Below are 20,461 nucleotides of genomic sequence, written 5' to 3'. Positions count from 1 at the left end.
AAAACAAAACATATCAGAAAGAAAATATGTTTACACAAGTCTTAGTGTATTGTAACTTAGTTTGGTTTCCTCAAATCCTTGAGTTTTGCCCCTACTTCAAATTTCAAGCTATCTTGTTTGTATAAATGTGTGTTGAGGAAGAATTTTAGGAAATAGTCAAATTGAGATTTTTATGATACGATGCTTCAACCCAATTTACTGAACATTTTGAAAACTGGCCTAATACAGACTGTAATTATGTCTTCATGTGACTTTGCTCCCTGATGATTTTTTTACTTGCCTGCAGTCATGGGAAACAGAACCTCAGAACACTTTAAGTAAGCTGGGATAAGTATTTACTCTTCAAAAAAAAGAAATTACTAAAGCAAAATTTATATTGTGTAAGTATCATTGTTCCTGTGGTACCATTTCATGGTTTTAGTTGGTTCATTAAACCATGAAATCTAGTTCCCAATGAAAAGGAAATTAACCATTCATTTGTATGATGAAGTTGTCAAATCCACGAATTTAAGAATCTTTGAACTGATGATTTTCCCCTAAATCACGAAAATTGGTACCCACGAATAAAAGTACTTTCACAGTAAATAAATTATTTTCTATTGCAGGGAAGAAACCAAAGTGATCTTAAAAGTAAGTACATGTAGTTCTGACTAAATCAAATTATTAGACAAAGAAACACATCAAAGAAAATAAATCTGTAATCACAGATGCAAAGACATGGTTATGCAAATTTGACCTTTGTATATGTGGTATTTCATTAGCTGTTCTGGTTGGATTGTTATGATGTATTATGTGTGTCACACTAACTGTATGATATAATTGTTCTGATTATGTGTTTTATATTTAGAAGTTTCTATAAATAATTTACCAATCTAGTGATGGGTGTCAGTGGTATAATCTATTTTATGGAGTGGAGGTAAAGAGTGGAGTCTTGGAGTTGAACTTGGAATTGATAATATGGTTTTGAATTTGGATTAAAGTTTGATCTTTGATATATATTTTTGCATCGTTTTGGGGTTACATAACAGTTTATCATTTATGTTTTTTTTTGTTTGAAACTGTTGTCTATTTTTGTTATATTCTTAAAAATGTAACTACATAAATTAATTAGTTCATCAATGACATTTGAAAAAGGAAAAAAAAAAAAAAAACAATACAACTCTAACAACTTGTCCAAAATTCTACTCCACGATACCATTCCATGATTCCATCCCATAAAATAACACCATGCCAGTGCCAATTTTGTGGGAGACCAAAAATATATGAGGTTTTCTTATTTCCAAAATTTTATATCCATAAACATTGTCTGACCGATTTTCACTTCAGTTATTATATTCATTTTGTAAATCACTTAAATTATGCAATCCGAAGTGAATGTTGCTGGCATATATAAAATAAGATTTTATTTTGTTGTGTAAGCATTTTAAACACGGATGTGGTTTTAGTTGTTTACTAATATTTTGTAGTGCAGCAACATCTATAATGAAAAGCTACAGGTTTCTTTTTCAAAGGCCAAGTAATAAAAAATTTTTGGTTGATATACCCTACCACTTTGACATTTTTTGGGTATATAACCATGGTTTGTTTTGTGTAAGGAACAAAATGCCCCATTCTCTCATTGAAAAATGCTTGGATTACACAGAAATTAATTTTGAAACCTGGATAGTTCTTAATCATTTTGTATTATGGCTGTATTCTGTCCATTTCAGTCAAGTTTTGTTTACTGATTCCTTTTCTATTGTATTAAATACTACATGTAGTTTAGGACTGGTCAACTACAACTTTCTGTTTTGTATTGTTAAGTTTTGGTCTTGAAAATGTTGTAATATCTGACATGTTTTGTTTTTATAGGTAACCATACCAGACCATCAAAAAGATCATCATCAAGTGATGAGGACAAGGACTGTTTGAACATATCACTCTTAAAACCAATAGAACCCCTGATAACCCCTCCAGAAACACCTATTAAACCGCCACCTGTGCCAGTCAAAACTGAAAAGTAAGTAGGCAACCAGTTATAGCACATACAATAAGGATGTTCATGAGATATTCTTACCCTACCAGTGCACCTGGTCCATGTTCCCAGTTTTTAGTGGAGTCCTAGTTGCTCATTTACTTTTGTTATTTTGTATGTATTATTTTAGTTACTTTATGTTTTTTGTTGTGTTTGCCTGTTTTCTGTGCCTTTATCCCTGAATTACATTCTTTTGAATCTTGGTTCCCTTGATTTCTCTTTCCTTCCCCTGATTAAATGACAAACACCAGGTAAACTCCCTTAGTTAGCTTGTCAGTTAAGAAACAGATTGACCATCTATCAGACATAGATTCAAAAACCTGTGGAATGATGGAAAATAGAAATCTTCTCATTTGCCCAGTGTAACTACTTAATACAGTTTATTAGATAATTGTCATTTAAACACTACTGATTGTGTTTATTGTATGCACTGTAATCTATTAAAATTATCTTACTGAACAAAATTTGAAATACCAAGAAGATGTTTAAATAAAACTCCCCTGGAATTTTGTGGAGTAGCTTGTAGCCTGTAAAGACTGCCAAAAAAACTGAAAAAGAATGTTTTTTTATTGATCAAACAGGGAAATAGTTTTGATCTGAAATAATATTCTATATGACTTAAAGTTGTGAAGTTTTTGGTGACTTATAGAAAAAAATAAATTATAAAAGTTTTTCTCACAACTGTGGTGTTACCAAATTATCCACTGATGGCAATTCCTTACTTAGGAATATAGTATAATGAAATTGGCATAAATTACCTTTGAAATTTCAATGCTTATTTTAGATTTTAAGTACATATGTACTGAACAAAGAAACTAGAGAAAAAGATAACATCATTCTGTCTTTTAACTTCTTTCTCCACACCAGCTGATTTATTGTTTTTCATTCTCATTTGTTAGCCACTGCTAACAGAAATAGAGTAAATCAATTCACTGATTTAAGAACAACATATTGAGTGTGGTCTGAAAAAGTTGCAACTTTCCTTTAAAAATGGTTTCCTCCATACAGGAATATCAATAGTTGTAACAGTTTGCTGGCTTTATATCATGGAATTTTGTGTTTAAAAAGTCATTCAATACAATAGTTGGTTTAATCTTGTGGAAATCTTGTTTTATTCTCATTTTGTCAAACCAAAGTATTTTGGAATTTGATCATTTTATTGAGGAAATCATATTGGGACATATTTATGATGCATGTTAGCTCATTATTGGCTTACCTGTTCCAATAAAGAAAACTGACAAAAGTGCATGGGTTTATATTGAAAAAAAGAAAGAAAACATTTTCAATAATGATGTTTCATATCGTAAGATTTGCATATCAAACCGCAGAACAAACCATATTTTGTCCTTGTGAATTTAACCTTGAGCAGATTGTTGATACTGAATATTGCAACATTATTTCTGATCGATGCATTTTATATTACCAAAATCCATTTTAGGGTTAATTATTGTTTGTCAGTAAATTCCACAGATTCTTTTGTAAAAAGGTTTGGAACCTTATGGACTGCAATCATACAATTTCATAGCTGTACATTTTTAATTAATGTAGTTTTATTTGTTTTTGTTAGAAATTACATAACAATAAGTTTCAGTGTATAATCTCTTTACATTGAAATCTTCACAAACAAATAGATGCACTTTGATGAAAACAAGTTTTTATTATCTCCATGACAGTGATTGGTACTCTATGATGTAGGTTTGGAAAGATCTGTACTAAAGTGCAATAAATGAAATTTTAGGTTAAGTTATTACATTGAGAACTTGTACAATAATTATTGATGGTGATTTGACAGGCAAACAAAAGCATTACATGTAGGTCAGGAGTAGAACTTGGGAATTTCAAGCTGGTAGCCAAGATAATATTTCTGTTGAATATTTGCTATATGTTCAACTGAATTTTACCCAAAAGTTTGGTAGCCCATCTCAAAATCAATTAAAATATTTGCCCCATGATAAATGAGATTGTGCCTAAATGCTCCTTACTAAACTTAAATTCATTTATAAGGGTTTAATGTCAGAAATGAAAAATATTACATTTTCTTTGACCAGCATTACTAGATGAGCGTTTTTTGTTTTTTGTTTTAATTACTGAATCAGTTTGGCAACTAAATGGCACGGAAAATCGTTAATCTTTCTGATCTTTTTTTTTTTTTCCTACATCAAAAATTTCAAGAATATCCTGGTCTTTTGTTATTTTTTTCCTTCATACCATTGCATAATAGTTGTTTGATTTTGTGTTCTAGTCTGACATGTTAATTTCATTCTTTTTTTTTTTAAGAGCTGATGATGTGAGTAAAGATTTGACTGTTAGTGACAGTGAAGATGAAGACAATTCTAAGGTAGATTACTCTCCTATGTATACATTGTGTACTATCACTGTTTATAAACAAGGAAGATAACTCTTCTATGTATACTGTCACTGCTTATAAATGAGGTAGATAACTCTTCAGTGTATATTTTCGCAGTTAATAAATAGTTTATAAGTGAATGTTATGTATTTTCTTAGTTGCAGTCTTAGGAATTTACCAACAGCCATGGCTGGTAAAAATGCTGGTGGACTTGCAGAATTTGGCTAACAAACCAATAATTTTTATTTCAATTCATTTAAAATTTGTTAGCTCAGGCTTGATATCAGGTAAAGGACGGAAAACTTAGGATAAAAATCTCAATGAAGAATTGTAGAATCGGTTGTAAAAAAATGTCTTTTGTTACTTATACGTATATGACATTTGTACATTGAATCAAATATTAACGATTCTTCAGAACAACAAAAAAAAGGAGATAAAGTGTGTCTGAACTTGTAATTATTGAGATGCATTTATGCATGCCTTTTTTTGGGGGAAATTTTGGTTAATTTGGTGCATTTTCAGTTTTCAGACTGACTGAAATCCAAATTTGACCTTTTCCTCCTATGTAAGCAGTCAAAAACTTTCAAAATTTCTGTCCGACTGATTGAATGTTTGACATATCTGTTAGTCAGACAGTATTTCATAATTATGCATTTTAAGAAGTGAAATTAGACCAGTAATAGCCCTGAATTCTGCTTTTTTGTACACTCTTTCTCTGGATCTTATTCTGAATTAACTTAAAGGTCCAACCTCTGTATTTCAAGGGTTACTGGCTATGTAGAAGTTCAGATTTTATAAATAGCATAAAAAATTATTTGGTGTCGGATAAGTTTTTGGAGCAAAGTGGAATTTTACTTTCACTTTGCTTTCATAGGAAATTGACCTAGTAGTAATGCATTTTGAAAATATCTCTAAAAATAAGTTCATTCAGTGCAAGATCTTTTGAAAAGCTGTTTGATCATGTTTTAGAAGAGTTTGGCATGTGCTGCTTAAAGCATCTATTAATCTTATGTTTTGTGTTGTGAGGAAATGATAACCTATTTGAATACATTAAGTTTGTTTACAAACATGCTCTAACATCAACATGTTGGACATGATAATTTCTTTTAACAAATTGATGAATGATATTGAACCATTCTAGTAAAACATAACTATTTATTGACCTGGAAGATTATTTATTGACCAATCTTTGTAAGAATCATGTAGTGGAATGCAACAAAATTTTCACTATTTATACCATCAGAGTTATTTTTTCTGGAAAAGGCCTTTCCATGCTTACTTCAAAATTGATTTGGCAAGTACCTCCTTGATGTATATGGTACTTCCAAATGAAAATTCTGATCGTGTTCAATCAAATTTTAGAGGGAAGTAGTTTTCTCCTTGCTGAAGGACTTGGCAAGATGAAATACTAGTTCTCATTAGAGGGTCTATTATTAAGTTTTTCTTTAATGAAAAACACTGCAAATAAATAATTCACAGCAATAGACAACACCATCAATGAATAAACACTTGTTAAAAACTTCATCATTATTTATTATGTTGTGGAGATAAAATCAGTTTTAAATCTGGTAAGGATTTCTGCATGCATGTTTCAGATTTTTCCAAATTTTTGCCCAATTCTTGCTGAGGCTGGTACTTTATATCGAAAGTAGCTTGTTTTCTATATCGATTATTCTCTTGAGTGAATTTCATCCTTGTGAAAATAAGATATGATCGGTTTTAACAGTTGATAGAAAAGATTAAGATAATGCACGTTATTCAATTTTAAGTCACATTGGCTTGTTATGTTAAGAAGATAACTGGGTATTTTGTTGAATGCTAATTTCATAGTATCATTGTTAGAAAGTAGCATGTTGGCATGATAATAATATAGGAAATATGATTTTGACCTTTAAACATTTAATGGAAGCCATAATGCTGGAAAAATATTCAAACCACTGTATCTAACTATGGAGTCTTTTTTTCTGTGGGCAATGGCTCTCTTTGGAATGATTGTAGGTGTATTATGAAATAAGATTTTTCTCCATGAAAGATTTTAAAAACAGATTCACCTAAGAATCATGCAAAAAATACATGTTGTGATACAGTATACTATTAATAGGATATACAATCACCAACTGCATGATTAATAGATACATTGTATGAGTTGAATGTTTCAAGTGCATATAAATAAAGAGAAATACGCAGAAAGTTCGATGTTAACTGGTTATAAAATGGTTGCTCAAACATCAGAATCATTTCCCAAGAGTTTAATTAATTTTTTGCAATGCAGGTATCTTTGGTTTTGTAGAAGGTACTTTCATAATTTTGTTTCATAAAAATGCATGAAATGTTAAAATTCTGGAGGTACCTTTCAGTAGTTTGGAAGGGTAAAAGTACCTGGTACCGCCTCTTAATGAAAGGCCTGATTTCCTTCTAAATGTTAAAGCAGTCACATGGAAAGTTCAAACCTTTTGATGAGATATTAGGTCTTGCAAGTATAGAAATCAGAATGTCTAAACCAAGATTTTCCAGAGAAAAAAACTAAACAATGACTGGAATATTGAATTTTTGCCAGGTCTTCGTTCAGAGAGTTGCCTGATATTCACTGGACTTATTTGAAATATGCCTGTCATTATTTTTGGTCCAGTACTTTTTCAGAAGAATTAAAGTTTCTCTTCAAAATTCAAACCACCTGATGAAAAGGAAGACTTCAGAACTTCTGCTAACTACATTAATGTGTAACCACAAATGAAGGCAACTTCACACTTTGATATGCAGCACCCAATTTTAGAAAGAAAAAAATGGAAGTTTCTAAATTATATTATGATGCAATACTTTTTATAATTGTGTCCGAAATCAATTAGATGTCATGAGAAAATGATAATGAACAGATTTAGTATTGTGATGCTTAATGCAAGTTATCAGTGTAAATTTATAAGAGAGAAAATGAACATGCAATAGGTCACATTTACATTTTGGTTTGTCATCGGGAGAACATGCGAGGCAAAAAAAATTGAAAGTGGTTTGTACTGTTGTTGACTCATTCTGTTTGTTTTGATCAAAAGATAGGAGTGTTGTAGGGTCAAATTTGAAAAAAAAGAACAAAATTATTAATGTTTCTTTTATCAAGGTCAGTCTTATAGATATAAACCTCAGTTTTAGACTCAAAGGTCAGGTCTATTGACGAAAAAGTACAAGTAAAGACATGTGTCTATAAAATTGAATGATTTGCTTCTTATAAGATAACGGGGGTTTGATGGTTGTGTAAGACACATTAAATCCACTTGTCAGTGCTAGATGAACATTGATTAATTGCCTTCACAGTTCTTTCAACCACTGATCCAGAAAAAACAACAAAAGGCCTGCAGCAAAATTTCTCCAGATTAGGTCACATAATATACTTGTACTACAAAAATGTCTTTAATTATGCTGTCCTGGGATTGCAGTCAGGATTTAATTCATCTATTGATTAGTGTATTGTGAAAGGGGACGTAAATCTTGCGTTTTTTATGTGACAAGTTTTGATTATATTGATCTGTATGCCATTTAAATCACGTCTCAATTTTACTGTTTGTTATCAAATGACAAGAAGGAGCATAGGCTTTCTCACAACACTTCATTAGTGCATGTTCTCCTTGGTAAAAATGGAATGAAAAATTACTTGTTCATTAGAGTGATGACTCTGTTGCATGTTGCAACCTGTCACCCCCCAGGATTAACAATGGAATCTTCTATGGCTGCAATCTTTCAATAGGAGACAGTAAAACATGTTATGGCTATCGGATAGTTCTCATAATAAGTGCAATGACCTTTGCCTTCATTCCCTCTTTCAGATTCCTGATGATCCCTCCCGGAAGGACCCCCAAAAGGGGAAAAGGGCCCCAGTGAAGGAACCCAGGTAAGTCCTTATGTGTGTTAACTGTATTGTCTAGAAGCAGTGATTTATTTTTCAAGAATACTACATAGTCACAGGGCTGGCAAAATTTGTGACATTTCACAAATTATATGTAAAAAATTAGTAATTTTCTGGGAAGAAATTAATTAATGCAAGAAGAATATACGTATCAGGAATTACATATATTTACGTCAGTTATGATTCTAGTATGACAGTCTTTTTGAATTTTGATGATCGAAAATTACCACAAGTATTTTGGAAATTTTCAAAAGAAATCTTCAACAGTCATGTAAATTGTAAAATTGTCTATTCCTTGCAGTATTTTTATAATTCATGAATTTGAAGTGAAAGCTTGAGATGTTTTTCATTTTATCTTAAGATTTTGTATGCACTTTATTCAATGGAAAAAAAAGAACTTATCAAATCAAACAACAAAACAGCATCTGTATCTATATGTGAGTTGATAAATGGTATTTTGCTGGAGACCTTAGCTACATAGACTTACAGTCCAAAAAAGTTATTACAACAAAATGAGTAATAGAAGTTTAAGCTGTAAGAATCAATCTACGTAAAACTTGTAAATGTTATAAATATGCTTGAAGTTTATGCCTATAAACCTACATTAAACTTTATTACCAAAAATTCAAAGTATAGAATTTGCTTAGGTAACACGGCTGTCCTGATGTGACCCTTTAAATACACAATAAATCAGAGATGTTATGAAGTAACTTGACTTGTATTATGGGAATGTTTATGCAGATACATGTACATATTCTTGTATCTAAGATTAAGTCGCATAATAGGATGTCCTGTGTAAAAAGACAGACAAATGTGTTTGCACAACTTCTTGAAATTAGTTTTGTAATGTGTTTGCACAACTTCTTGAAGTAAGTTTTGGTCAAATCATTCCGTCCTATGAATCTGTTGGGTAGTTACGGGTTATATGCACTTATAGAATGATTTTAATATCTTTTCTAAGAAGAAATAACCTCAATCATGTGGTGTACACTAAATAACATTTGTAGCAAGATATTTTCAAGGGAGCATTCAATATCTAAGAAAACATTATATGACTTCACTTGGTAAAATTATATCTATGTGATGGTAAACAAAAAAAAAATATCAACCAATCAGAAGAGACTTTACCATCGAAATTAAATTATTCTACATGTATATAGATAGAAGTTTGAGCTAGCACTGTCGTTAATACTTATTTACTGTACGATGTACTGTATTTTGAGAACCATGAACCTTGAAGTTTTCATGGAGCCTTAAACTTTTAGGATTTTAAAACCTTGTTTTACATTTGGTATCATATTTGGATAAAGTACATGCTTTGTTAAGAAAACCAAAAGTATGTGAACTTTCACTTTACACATTACACTTTGATCACCATTGAACTGTATTTTTACTGCAATGGTTCTATTTATGGGTTGGTAATGTATCAATAGATGATATAAGGTCATTGACAGTACAAATGGGGAATTGGATATTAAGTCCTTATAGTCTGGGATTTCCCCCTATTTTTAGGATTCACTGGACCATTTCAAATTGTAAACTATGTTGCATTTTCCTGTGCTATGTACAAGGTTTTTGTCTGTAATGTTTTGTTTAGAACATGCTACTTCCTCTGATAACTCTAGAAACATGAGATCATTACATGTAGTTTGATGTAAGCCTTCATCTAATGTCACAATAATGTTACTTGTATTAAATTCATACTCAAAATAGCTTTTGAGTCAATGAATTTTACATTAAAATAACATTGGTTAAAATAAATTTTCAAAACTCAGAAGGTATGGACAGTTTAAGTGTCAGTCCCTGTAAGAATCAGGCAGTGAGTGAAAGGTATGGACATGCATGTTTCTGATTGTTCAGATTTTGCCTGATTCTTACTCTTGCACTTAAAACTTTATAAAATCACTGACTCCAAGATGTAATCTGTTACATTTTTGTTCTGTTTGATTTTTTTAACTCTATTTCTAGTGTTTGATTTACAGATTTTTACAGATTTCTGGTCCTGCAATTCTTTTAAAAAAACAAGATTTTAAATTTTCAATTATATCTGGAAGCTAAAATTTTCATTCTCAACAATTGCATGGGTCATTTTTATCATTTCCTGTTTTTTCCTGAAATTGAGATCTTGTCATGCTTGGATTCACTCCATCATGCCTCTATTCAATCTTTTTTGTTAGATATATCTTACATTTACAGTAACAGGTGCCCTGACTGCCTGTACTCAGTTGTTCATATGCATCTCAAGTGATTTAGATGCCTAGTATTTTGACATAACTACTCTGAAGCACACATTTTCCCAGTGTTCAGTAGTTAAAGTAATAAATATGTAAACCTTATGCAAAAAATTTCTTATTGTAAAGGTATAATTTATGTCATGACACTTTGTGAGACACATTTTCACCCATATTATGTACAGTGAAATCTGCATAAACCAGACATCTTTTGTTTGGTGATCACAGGTGTTAGGTTTAAGTAGGTTCTTATTGTATTGAAACATGTTACATGACTAGAAAGATGTCTGGTTTACACAGGTTTTCAGTATACACAGATTCCCAGTACATTCAGGGTAGGTTTATACTAGTTCCCAGTTATTCAAAGTAAGGCTTACACAGGTTCCCAGTTTATTGTAGATAAGGTTTACACAGGTTCCCAGTTTATTCAGGGTTTGGTATACACAGGTTCCCAGTTTATACAGAGTTTGGTTTACACAGGTTCCCAGTATATTCAGGGTAAGGTTTACTCAGGCTCCCTGTTTATTCATGGTTAGGTTTACACAAGTTCCACTGTATTTTAATATGTAAAATAAATTTTCTAGTACATAAACTCGACTGTATCATTTGAAAAAAAAATAGCAGCTATGATTTGAAGTCATTAAGTGTTAAGTGGAGGCACACTGCATGCTTATGATAGTCGAATACCCATTGACTCTGGTCCAGAAGGCCCTTGGTCTGTGTACCTTTGGGCCGTTTTTTTTTTTTTTTTTTTTTAATTAAAGGAGGATGAATTTTAAATCTCATATTGACCTACTGATTACAAAAATCAAAATAGTAGGGATATGACTGTGTGTACTTCATCACATTATCAAATTTTTGTTTTTTAAATGCATTTTAACTATAAATAAGTACAGTGTATCTGCATTTTGAGTAACCGGAATGGTGAAGAAAAAAAGTTCTGATGACTTGGGACTTTTATAACAATTCTGTTAGGTATTTCATAATTTTTGTTTGTAACATGCTGGTTTTGATTGCATTTATAATATAATTGTTGTAGATATGTGCAGATAACATAAAAATTTCTGAACTTGCTTAAACAAGTTTTACTTCTAGACAGTGCACACTTGATATTGATTATTTTTTATTGTAATGCAGAAAGTTTATTGCTCATGTTATTTAGTTTCTGAATTAAAATGATTTTTTGGGAAGTTAGTAAGAGTTTAAAGATGTACAAGTTATCTATAATGTCATAGTCCTTTGCTAGGTTACAATAAACCATGATGCTTTTTAAGGAGAATTTCTACTTACCATGGTAGCCTGTTTTAGGGTAGTGTCCTTGTCCACAAATTAGAAATGTATTTTGAAATTTTGACAGAAATACAGGTTTGTGTGAAGTAAATGTAAATTTTTATGCCAGCATTTTTTTAATCATGCCTTAGATTAGATAAAATATGCGCAAAACTATGAATACAGTATTTCCTGACAGTTGTATTTTGTTATTACTACAAGTTATTTATGAAATAAATTACAAGCAATTTGTATTTGCTGTTAGGATTAGGGAAAGAAAACTATTGTATGTTTGTAACAGGGCTTTACCATGGTCCACATGTTATGTTTGTAACAAGACTTTACCATGGTCCATATGTTATGTTTGTAACAAGGCTTTACCATGGTCCATATGTTATGTTTGTAACAAGGCTTTACTATGGTCCACATGTTATGTTTGTAACAAGACTTGACCATGGTCCCCATGTTATGTTTGTAACAGGACTTAACCATGGTCCATATGTTATGTTTGTAACAAGGCTTTACTATATTCAAGATGTTATGTATGTAACAAGGCTTTACCATGGTCCACATGTTATGTTTTAATTCAAGTGTTTCTTTTCTAATCTAATATTTCATTCACAAGTGATGGACGACATAGCCGTACATAAAAAGATAAATCGTTACTACACCCATTTAAATTTTCACAATGTTTATTTAAAAGATTGAAATGTACGTGGTTGAACTGTGATCAGTTGTTTGAGCTATTTATGTCCTTCAATTTTCTTGAATGAAAAAAAAAAGTAAAAATGTTCTTTGGGGAAAAGTAAATAACTTGACCTTTGAACTTCTGATGAATAGTTATTTCAAATGTTCATTTCCTCACAAGATTGAGATCTTGATTTCTGGATTTAAATCATTTCTGACTGGTTGTAAACAGTTTCTCCTTAATCTTCATAACATAAAATTCTAAGATTATTTACTTCCTTTGGTGTTATTCAAGTTTTCGAATTTTCATGTTGATTTATTGGTAATAAACAAATGACTGATGGGTTAATTAACAGTTTGACCCTAGAATTTCCATAGAACATAATCAATGATTGTCTATTTCTTTGTCGGATTTCTGATTTTGCTAGTTTTTTCTGGTTGTTTCCCTCTAATTGAAATAAATAGTTTGTAGTAGATTTTTTAGAACAAAGGACAGGATGGTATTGTCAAAAAAAAAGGGAGGAATGTGGTTGTCTACAGTATTGTAGGAGGATGTAAGACAAGGAGTGTCGTCATTGCTAAGTTTTGATTGCTTTATCTCCCACAATTGACTCTGATACTTAATATGAGCATAAAATTCTTGGGCTTTAAATGTATAATTGTTGCCATTGAATTACTATTATATTATGTTTAATGGAGGTGGAATACTAGTAATTTGATACACTGTCTAAATTGCTATTAAGAGCCACACTCCCTGTGTTAATAATCAATGACACAAATATTGTCCTTTTTAATGACCATATCTGGACACTGATGGGTTTTGTGATGAGTGGGAGTTAATTGTTCAGACTTTTGAATCCCTATATCTTGTCAAACCTGACCACTTAAAGACTGAAGGATTTGTTCTTTTTCGACAGATTTCAGGTTTATGTAGGGTTCTAACAGTATTGGAAGGAGACTTCATAAAAAAGGGTAATAACAAAATTGCCAAACACTAATCCAATTTATAATCAAGTCGAAGTCCAAAGTAAATGTGACAGAATAGATATTACACCACTGGAGCAGCTGGTACCACAATGGTCCTGATTTGGTACAGGCAAATGGTGGGTTAAATCCAGGTTTTACAGCATGCTAAACCTCCCTCTTCCATTTTGGCGGGAATATACCAGTGGTGATTAAAAAGTACCGTATAGCGGGTTATTTTCGCAGTGGTTTTATTTTCGCTTATTTTCGTGGTGCGACGGAAATCGCGAAAATAAATCCCGCGAAAATATCCATCTATCGGAATACATATTTTCAACTAAATAGCAAGGGGACTTCCCATATTTCCTAACGGTAGACGGATCAATATGTATTTAAATTGTGAATACTTTTTAAGATCGATCAACCCTGACATTCTAGTCCGACGTCATGAATGAATCTCACTACATTTCACACAAAATAGTATTACGACAGGAATGCTAAGTAAAAGTTGAAAATGAGCATCTTAAATGTTTTCAAGCCGAAAACCTTTGTGCCTTCCGAAAAATCAGAATTGGCTGATGTAGTGGGTCCAAGCATGCTATTGTCATAATTGGTAAATCAGCGGTCACATCAGCACAAAGAACAAATGTACACTTCAGACATGTTTTCTGTTAATGAATGGTTCACATTATACTGGTTTCACTGTATAGAGAAAATAAATGGCTGAAAAATAAAATGCCCCACTCTTTTTTGTCCGTACTTATTTGTTACTGCAGATGAGTTTTTGTAGAGTTCCATGCTATTGGGATGCTTACACTTGGCATGTTTTGCTTTTTCAATAAAAGAAACAAAAGAGAAAGTATGGGTACAATTAACTAAGAAGAAAAAATTGTAGAAAAATTTTTTAAACAGTTCATGTTAACAAGTTCATGTACCTCCTTCTAAAAAAATTTTTCTCATGATGCTTTCTAATTTTATGTGTTACTCTGCATTACTTTAAAAAATCAAAATTTCATTGTGTATATTTGTATGACCCGAATAGATCAGTTGACCTTTTGTGTTGCCCCTGGGTCTGGTTGAGAAAATATCTACAGACTGATGGAGCCAGCAATTTAAACAAGCACTGACATTTAGTGGCCAGTCAATGTACCGATTTATACATTAGATTAATTGGGTTTCAGTTAGCAAATAACCTATTCTGATGTTTTTGATAAGAGCTTATGCTGTTTTAATCCCTGGCAAAAGGGTGTGGGTAAAGGTTGTTTTGAAATTTTGGTCCATGCACCAGTCTGGCGTGTTACAGGTTTGTTTTGAAGCTATAATTCTATATTAAAAATTGTCCAATCATCATGAGAAAACAAAAATACTGATCTTGTGTAAATATTTAAGATTGCTGTACACTAATTTTAAAGAATAACCTTTCATCAGCAGCTTTAGATGAATAGTCCACAACAAGTAGTGATAACCAAAGAAAATTTGATGCCAAAACCTGTTCGAAGAAGTTTTATCATATACAGTTCAAAGAATGAAGCCTTCATATTTTGGGGTTGTGAAGTTTGTAATAACTTGACACATTTTGTTATGATTTTTTTATTAGTGTATTTTTCATGCTGATTGAATCTGAGGATCACTATTACTTTTAATGCATTTTTCTCAACTTCTTCTTTGGCTTATATTATTATACCTGTACTATTAGCTGAAAGGCCTTGAAATATTTCCCTTTAGTTAGGGTATGAAATTATATACATAAAAGAAACAAAAAAATATGCATTAAAAGTCCAATGCATGACAAGAAAAATATTTTGGGTCAGAAAGCGTGCTATGTATATGAGAAAAAAATTTTTTGTCATTCTTGAAATTAATAAGAAAAGTATAGATTAACAGTGTCACATTTAGAGTACACTAGCCTTGTGTGAACTTTGATAATGACAAGACTAAGTTATCAAGTTCAAATGGATGGTTTATTAAATAAGACTTGTATCCATTACAGTTTCTTCAACAGTGAAAACTGCCTAAACTGAACCCTGAATAAATCTTGTCTAAGATAAGACTCTGTTTAAAAACCTTTTATATCCTATTTAAATTTGTTTTGAACCTAGGTAAACCATACACCTGTCTAAACCATAGAAATCCTACAGTATTGAATATGTTTGGTTAAGACTGGTTTCTCTATAGCAGATTTACTTATGATAGAATATGGTAGCCATGATTTAATTGATACTTGAAAAATTCCATTGATTCTATTTGTGAATTTCTTGGTTAATTGTCTCGAGTTATGGCTCAGGTAATTTTTTTATGTTATATTTTCTTGGAAATGTTTAAGCAGGGTATTTTATTGATTTTAAGGGGTAAAATTATTATTTTCATCGATATTGAGATTGTTGATGTTTTTTTTAAGTAGATAATGTACCTGTTACTAAGCTGTCCAAGAGAAATTTAAGTAGACTCAAGGGCCTTTGCTAAATGTAGTTGATTGAAATAGATGAAAGCTGAAACTTGAACTTCTATGAATTATTTAAAAGAATTGTGTAAACCTTACAGGTGACAAGTAGTCAGGTTACCCATATTCAGATTTGATTTTTAAAAGTAAAACTGAAACAGACTGTGAGTTCCAACAGTGAATGAAATTTCAATGCCAAATTCTTTTAAATTGTTTTCGTTCGTTGCAAGGGTCTGTCCCTGGATTACCGCTACAACCTTGGTTCCCTTGATTACTCTTTCAAATGACAGTTATGGCTTCAAAAGGCAGGACCAAGGTCATATGTTGGTCATGTTTTTAAAAATGGCTCTTTATTATCACAAAAAAAAAAAAAAAAAAAAATCATATTTGAAAGTGTAATTTAATGATGTGCATTTAAAGTATTAAAATGTTTTAGACTGAAACTAAAGGAAGTGTTTTAATCCCCTTCCGGAATACTTAATCAAGGTTACACCATGTCGTTGACATAGCAAGATGTACATCTTGTCAGCCTATATCAGGGAAATGCAGAGGAAGTTTGAATTTATTTGTTAGCTTAAAATTTTTTTTAAGGCTACCTACATTACAGCTGTAGAGAATTCTGCTTGTTCCACTACTCATGGAATACAAAGAGTGCATGAGAACATTTGTTTTAATTTGCTGGTGAAATTGTGTTTATCAATAGATGTTAGACATATATACAGGGAAGATTTTTTTTTTACCATTACGATTCTTATTTTTAATGTAAATTTACTTCCAATTTTGTCAGTTTCCGTAAAAATCATCCATTAATCATTTCTGGATGATAATAAATGAATAGTTTAACTTAATAGTGGGTGTATGCCTTTTCTTTTCTCTTGGAAGATTTGGAATCACCAGATCAAATTTTCTTGTGATCTATTCAACTACTTTGAGTAAACAGTTTGCAACTGTTAGCAGGTGGAAAGGTATCATCAACATAAGCTGCAGTGTATATAATTTAATCTACCTGTCAAATGAAAATTTGAACTTCGTACAAATTGATTTACAGAGTGTGTCCTTGGATTGCATATTGATTTTGTATGCAGGTTGATAGTAGATTGTTTGCATTGAATTGATCTATGTAAACAAGTTGTAGCAATGAGAAGTTTAATCTGACATTTTATATTGTTATGTGATCATATTGTTTTTATTTGTGATATGTAAAGCTTTTTGAAAATTCTGTAACATGTTGAAAAATTATGTTAGTTGTTGGTAACAAGTATTAAAAGAGAACAATTTTACAACTTCATAGTTTAAAAGTTGAATAATCATGTCTCTTTGTTTTTATAGTTTAAGTGAATGTTAACATGTAAACAATCTGACGTCAGCTTGACTGAAAACATTTCAGTCTATGAAACTGTGTCAATTTAATCGTGCAAGACTTCTTATGCATAGAAGAACTGCATACTAATGTAATTCAGTAGAGCAGTACTATTTAGAGGTAATATTGTTGTAAATAAGTCAAGCTTTTTGTAAGAACTTAAGGTTTTCCCTGGATTGAATTTTTGCTTTAAATTTTAAATAGTTCTTAACCCTTTACATCCTAGAAGTTCATTTTGGGTTCTTTGGAATGCTAAATCAGAAGAAATAATGTATTCAGTATTCAAAAGACCTCTTAGTAAACTGAACAGGTCAAAAAGGGGAGATTGAATTTTGTTTCGAGACTTTCATATTGACATGAGATTACTGGAATCTCTTTGATCTTTCAACTTTCCCTTTGATTTGTTAAACATTTTTGTGTTATCTTATATGCATGTAGAATCTCAAAAACTTTTAGATAATTGGCAGGCCAAATGAGCCATTTGAAAGCTTTTGAAAGCAGCAAAAGTTGTAATGAATTTAAGTATAAAATCATGTAATATTGCACTTATTGATCAGGTAAACGCTGTAATTGACATCCCTCTGAACCTTACAAGCCAATACACAATAATCATTATCATCAATTATACATTATTGCAGCATGAATACTAGATTTAAATTTTGTACAATGTGTTTTTAACATCAAAAGTTTGACAGAGGAATTTTAAAGCTATGTGGAAAACTTGGCTCCTACAGGGATGTTGCTCATTTCATTATGCTCTGATAATAAACGTGTCAAATTTTCTGATGTGGGAGTATAAAGTATTTAATGGGTTGTTTCAGTAGATACAAGGCATGAGGTAGTTGACATTTTAACTTGAGCTAATTTTAATGAAATCTAAATATAGTCCCATTATATGATATTTCTTAAAAATTGCCATTGGTGACAATGATTCTGTTATAAGCTTTTTTTGTGTAATTAGTGAAGGATGACTTGGCAGTAGTTGGTTTTGTTTTATTAGCATTGGATAGCAGCAGTTGATTTTAATCTGGTTTTCAATTCTTCTAAATCATTATGAAAGAACTTCAAAATGTGTTTAGTTTAAACAGGATCTGGTGTTTTTTTTCAGGTTTCAAGGTACTTTCTTTTGAAAAATAAATTCAGTGAATTCATGTAGTTAAATTGCAACCAATCACATTAACTGTTCACATTAAATTGCCAATTATAAACTTCAGACCAATACAATTTCTTCAAACCACAAAAATTTGGTATTCAAGTATTAAAAGTGCTTACATGCTACCTGTGTTATGTAAAAAGTTTTTGCCCAGATGATGTGTTATTTTAATTCATTTTATAAGTTCTTTGTGTAAACATTAATCATTCATAATGAAAGGCTTCCTCACTTCATTTGAATTTAACTGGTTGTTTCTGGATTAGTCTAGTGAGGCAACAGTCATCAGTCTACATAATAATGCATTGGTACAAGTGACTGTAACAGTTTTAATTTTTCTCAATTTTGAAAAAGAATTTGTGTTTCATAGCATCAACAATAATAATTTCTTGCTTTTAAGGCAGTCCCTCCTTTCATACGAGAGTGTCTCATTGTCCATTTTTTATTATTGTCACATGAGTGGACTGGATTGGTAGAAGGTTATAAACAGTCTCTTCTAGATTTAGTTTATTTTAGAATAAAAACTTTTATTTTAGAAAGGAAATCAGTAGGATGGGAATGTGGGAAATGTATGCTAAGACAGTGACCTAGAAAATACATCTCAACCAACATTTAGTGAGGCTTATTGATTGAAAACAAACGAAAAACAAAAAAAATAAGTATGTACTAGTAAGCTTAACTTAAGCTTTCTTTGATCTTGGAATAGAAAAAAAATTCCCAATCAATTGAATGTTTGTAATTACCCATATTGTGATTGATGACAAAGCCTTACAATAATGAGACTAATAAGTAATTCTAAGCCTCTAGAGAGTGAGTTGACATGCTCAGTAATTATGGTTCTGTTGATATATATGGACATGATTAATGAGACCAGAATCAGGGTCAAAATCATTAGCTGTATATAGGTCAATATATTTCACTTGTCTAGTCTTAGTTTGTTATCTCCATCCTTTCCAATTTCAGTATCATTGTCTGTTGATTTGTTGAAATACATTTTTGTTGCATCCCCTTGGCAACAGTTAGAAACATGAATATCCAAATTTAAAATTTTTTGGTCACTGGTGGCTATTATCATTATGACATATGTTCTCTGAAGACAAATGATATATCATATAGGATATATTATAAATGCATTAGGGCAAAGTGACACTACAACAGCATAATTGTCCTGAAATCTAACCTTTTGGAGATGTCAGGGGTTTGTGCATGAAAATTAATTACTCCATTTTCTTTTTAGTATTGCATTTCTCTTTTGAAAATGATTTACAGATTTCAGACTGAGAGATAATTAGCTAATGTCATCTGTACTGGTGTGGGGCTGTCTAGCATACAACTTAGTTATAGGACTCTCTGGCACCAGAGGGTGAATTAGTTAATTCCAGTAGCATCAGGCTTCAGTTTTAGATATCTCCATTGTATAATAGGTATTGACATTTCAGCCTCAAAAACTTGCAGTGTCTGATTAACTTATTTTGATGGTAATTAACAAATGGCTGGAAGTTCTGAAACATTTTAAGGATGATGTTGATATTTCTCTCTGAATATTTTCATAATTCAAGTAGACGAAACACAAGCAAGGATTTAAAAATAACTAATATTTTTTTATTAGGGCTTTTCCTGTTCTTGTTTAAATTTTGTGGGATAGTCTGTACATGAACATTCTGATACAGACACTTAATCCCTTAAACAATTGAACTTTCTCAAACTCTTAACTGAGGCCTTTTACTCTATCATTATTTTTTAAATTGATTATTTTTCAGATCAATTTTGCAATGATTTTCGGTCAAGTTGTTTAATAATTTTCTCCTCCAATGGATAAGTATTCGTGCCTGCCATTTACCAATTTCTTACAAGATATCCTTCTTTAGAGATATTTCAGGAAACTTTCAAGTTCCTGATGCAGTAACCTTGATCTTTGGTTAAAGGACTCAGTTGGAAGATTTAATCATGTGTTTGTCATATCCATGAAAAAACTGTTTTATAGGAAATGGATAGAAGTTACAGCAGTGCTAGACTAATCTGAGAATTATAGTAGTATCTCTGACAGTTCTTACTGGTTTATAGAACTATAATTGCCACGAGAATGTCCCCATTGTCAACTTTAT

At 31.3% G+C, this 20,461-nt stretch overlaps 1 protein-coding gene across 3 annotated transcripts in view; it reads left to right on the top strand.

Moving 5' to 3' along the window:
• Positions 1-20,461, top strand: part of LOC148605656 (uncharacterized) — an 87,005-nt gene that overhangs the window by 23,213 nt on the left and 43,331 nt on the right. For all 3 annotated transcript variants that reach the window (XM_088548349.1, XM_088548348.1, XM_088548350.1), the window contains 4 exons: positions 606-630; positions 1,852-1,999; positions 4,292-4,352; positions 8,177-8,241. In XM_088548349.1, the coding sequence (XP_088404475.1) occupies positions 606-630; positions 1,852-1,999; positions 4,292-4,352; positions 8,177-8,241 (299 nt within the window). The remainder of the gene's footprint in view (positions 1-605; positions 631-1,851; positions 2,000-4,291; positions 4,353-8,176; positions 8,242-20,461) is intronic.

Source organism: Perna viridis, chromosome 10 (genome assembly GCF_037379345.1).
Source record: "Perna viridis isolate PV_CMFRI_1.1 ecotype Kerala chromosome 10, ASM3737934v1, whole genome shotgun sequence".
Classification (NCBI taxonomy): domain Eukaryota; kingdom Metazoa; phylum Mollusca; class Bivalvia; order Mytilida; family Mytilidae; genus Perna; species Perna viridis.
The sequence above is the reverse complement of the archived record's forward strand: the minus strand, read 5'-3'. Positions and strand labels throughout refer to the sequence as shown.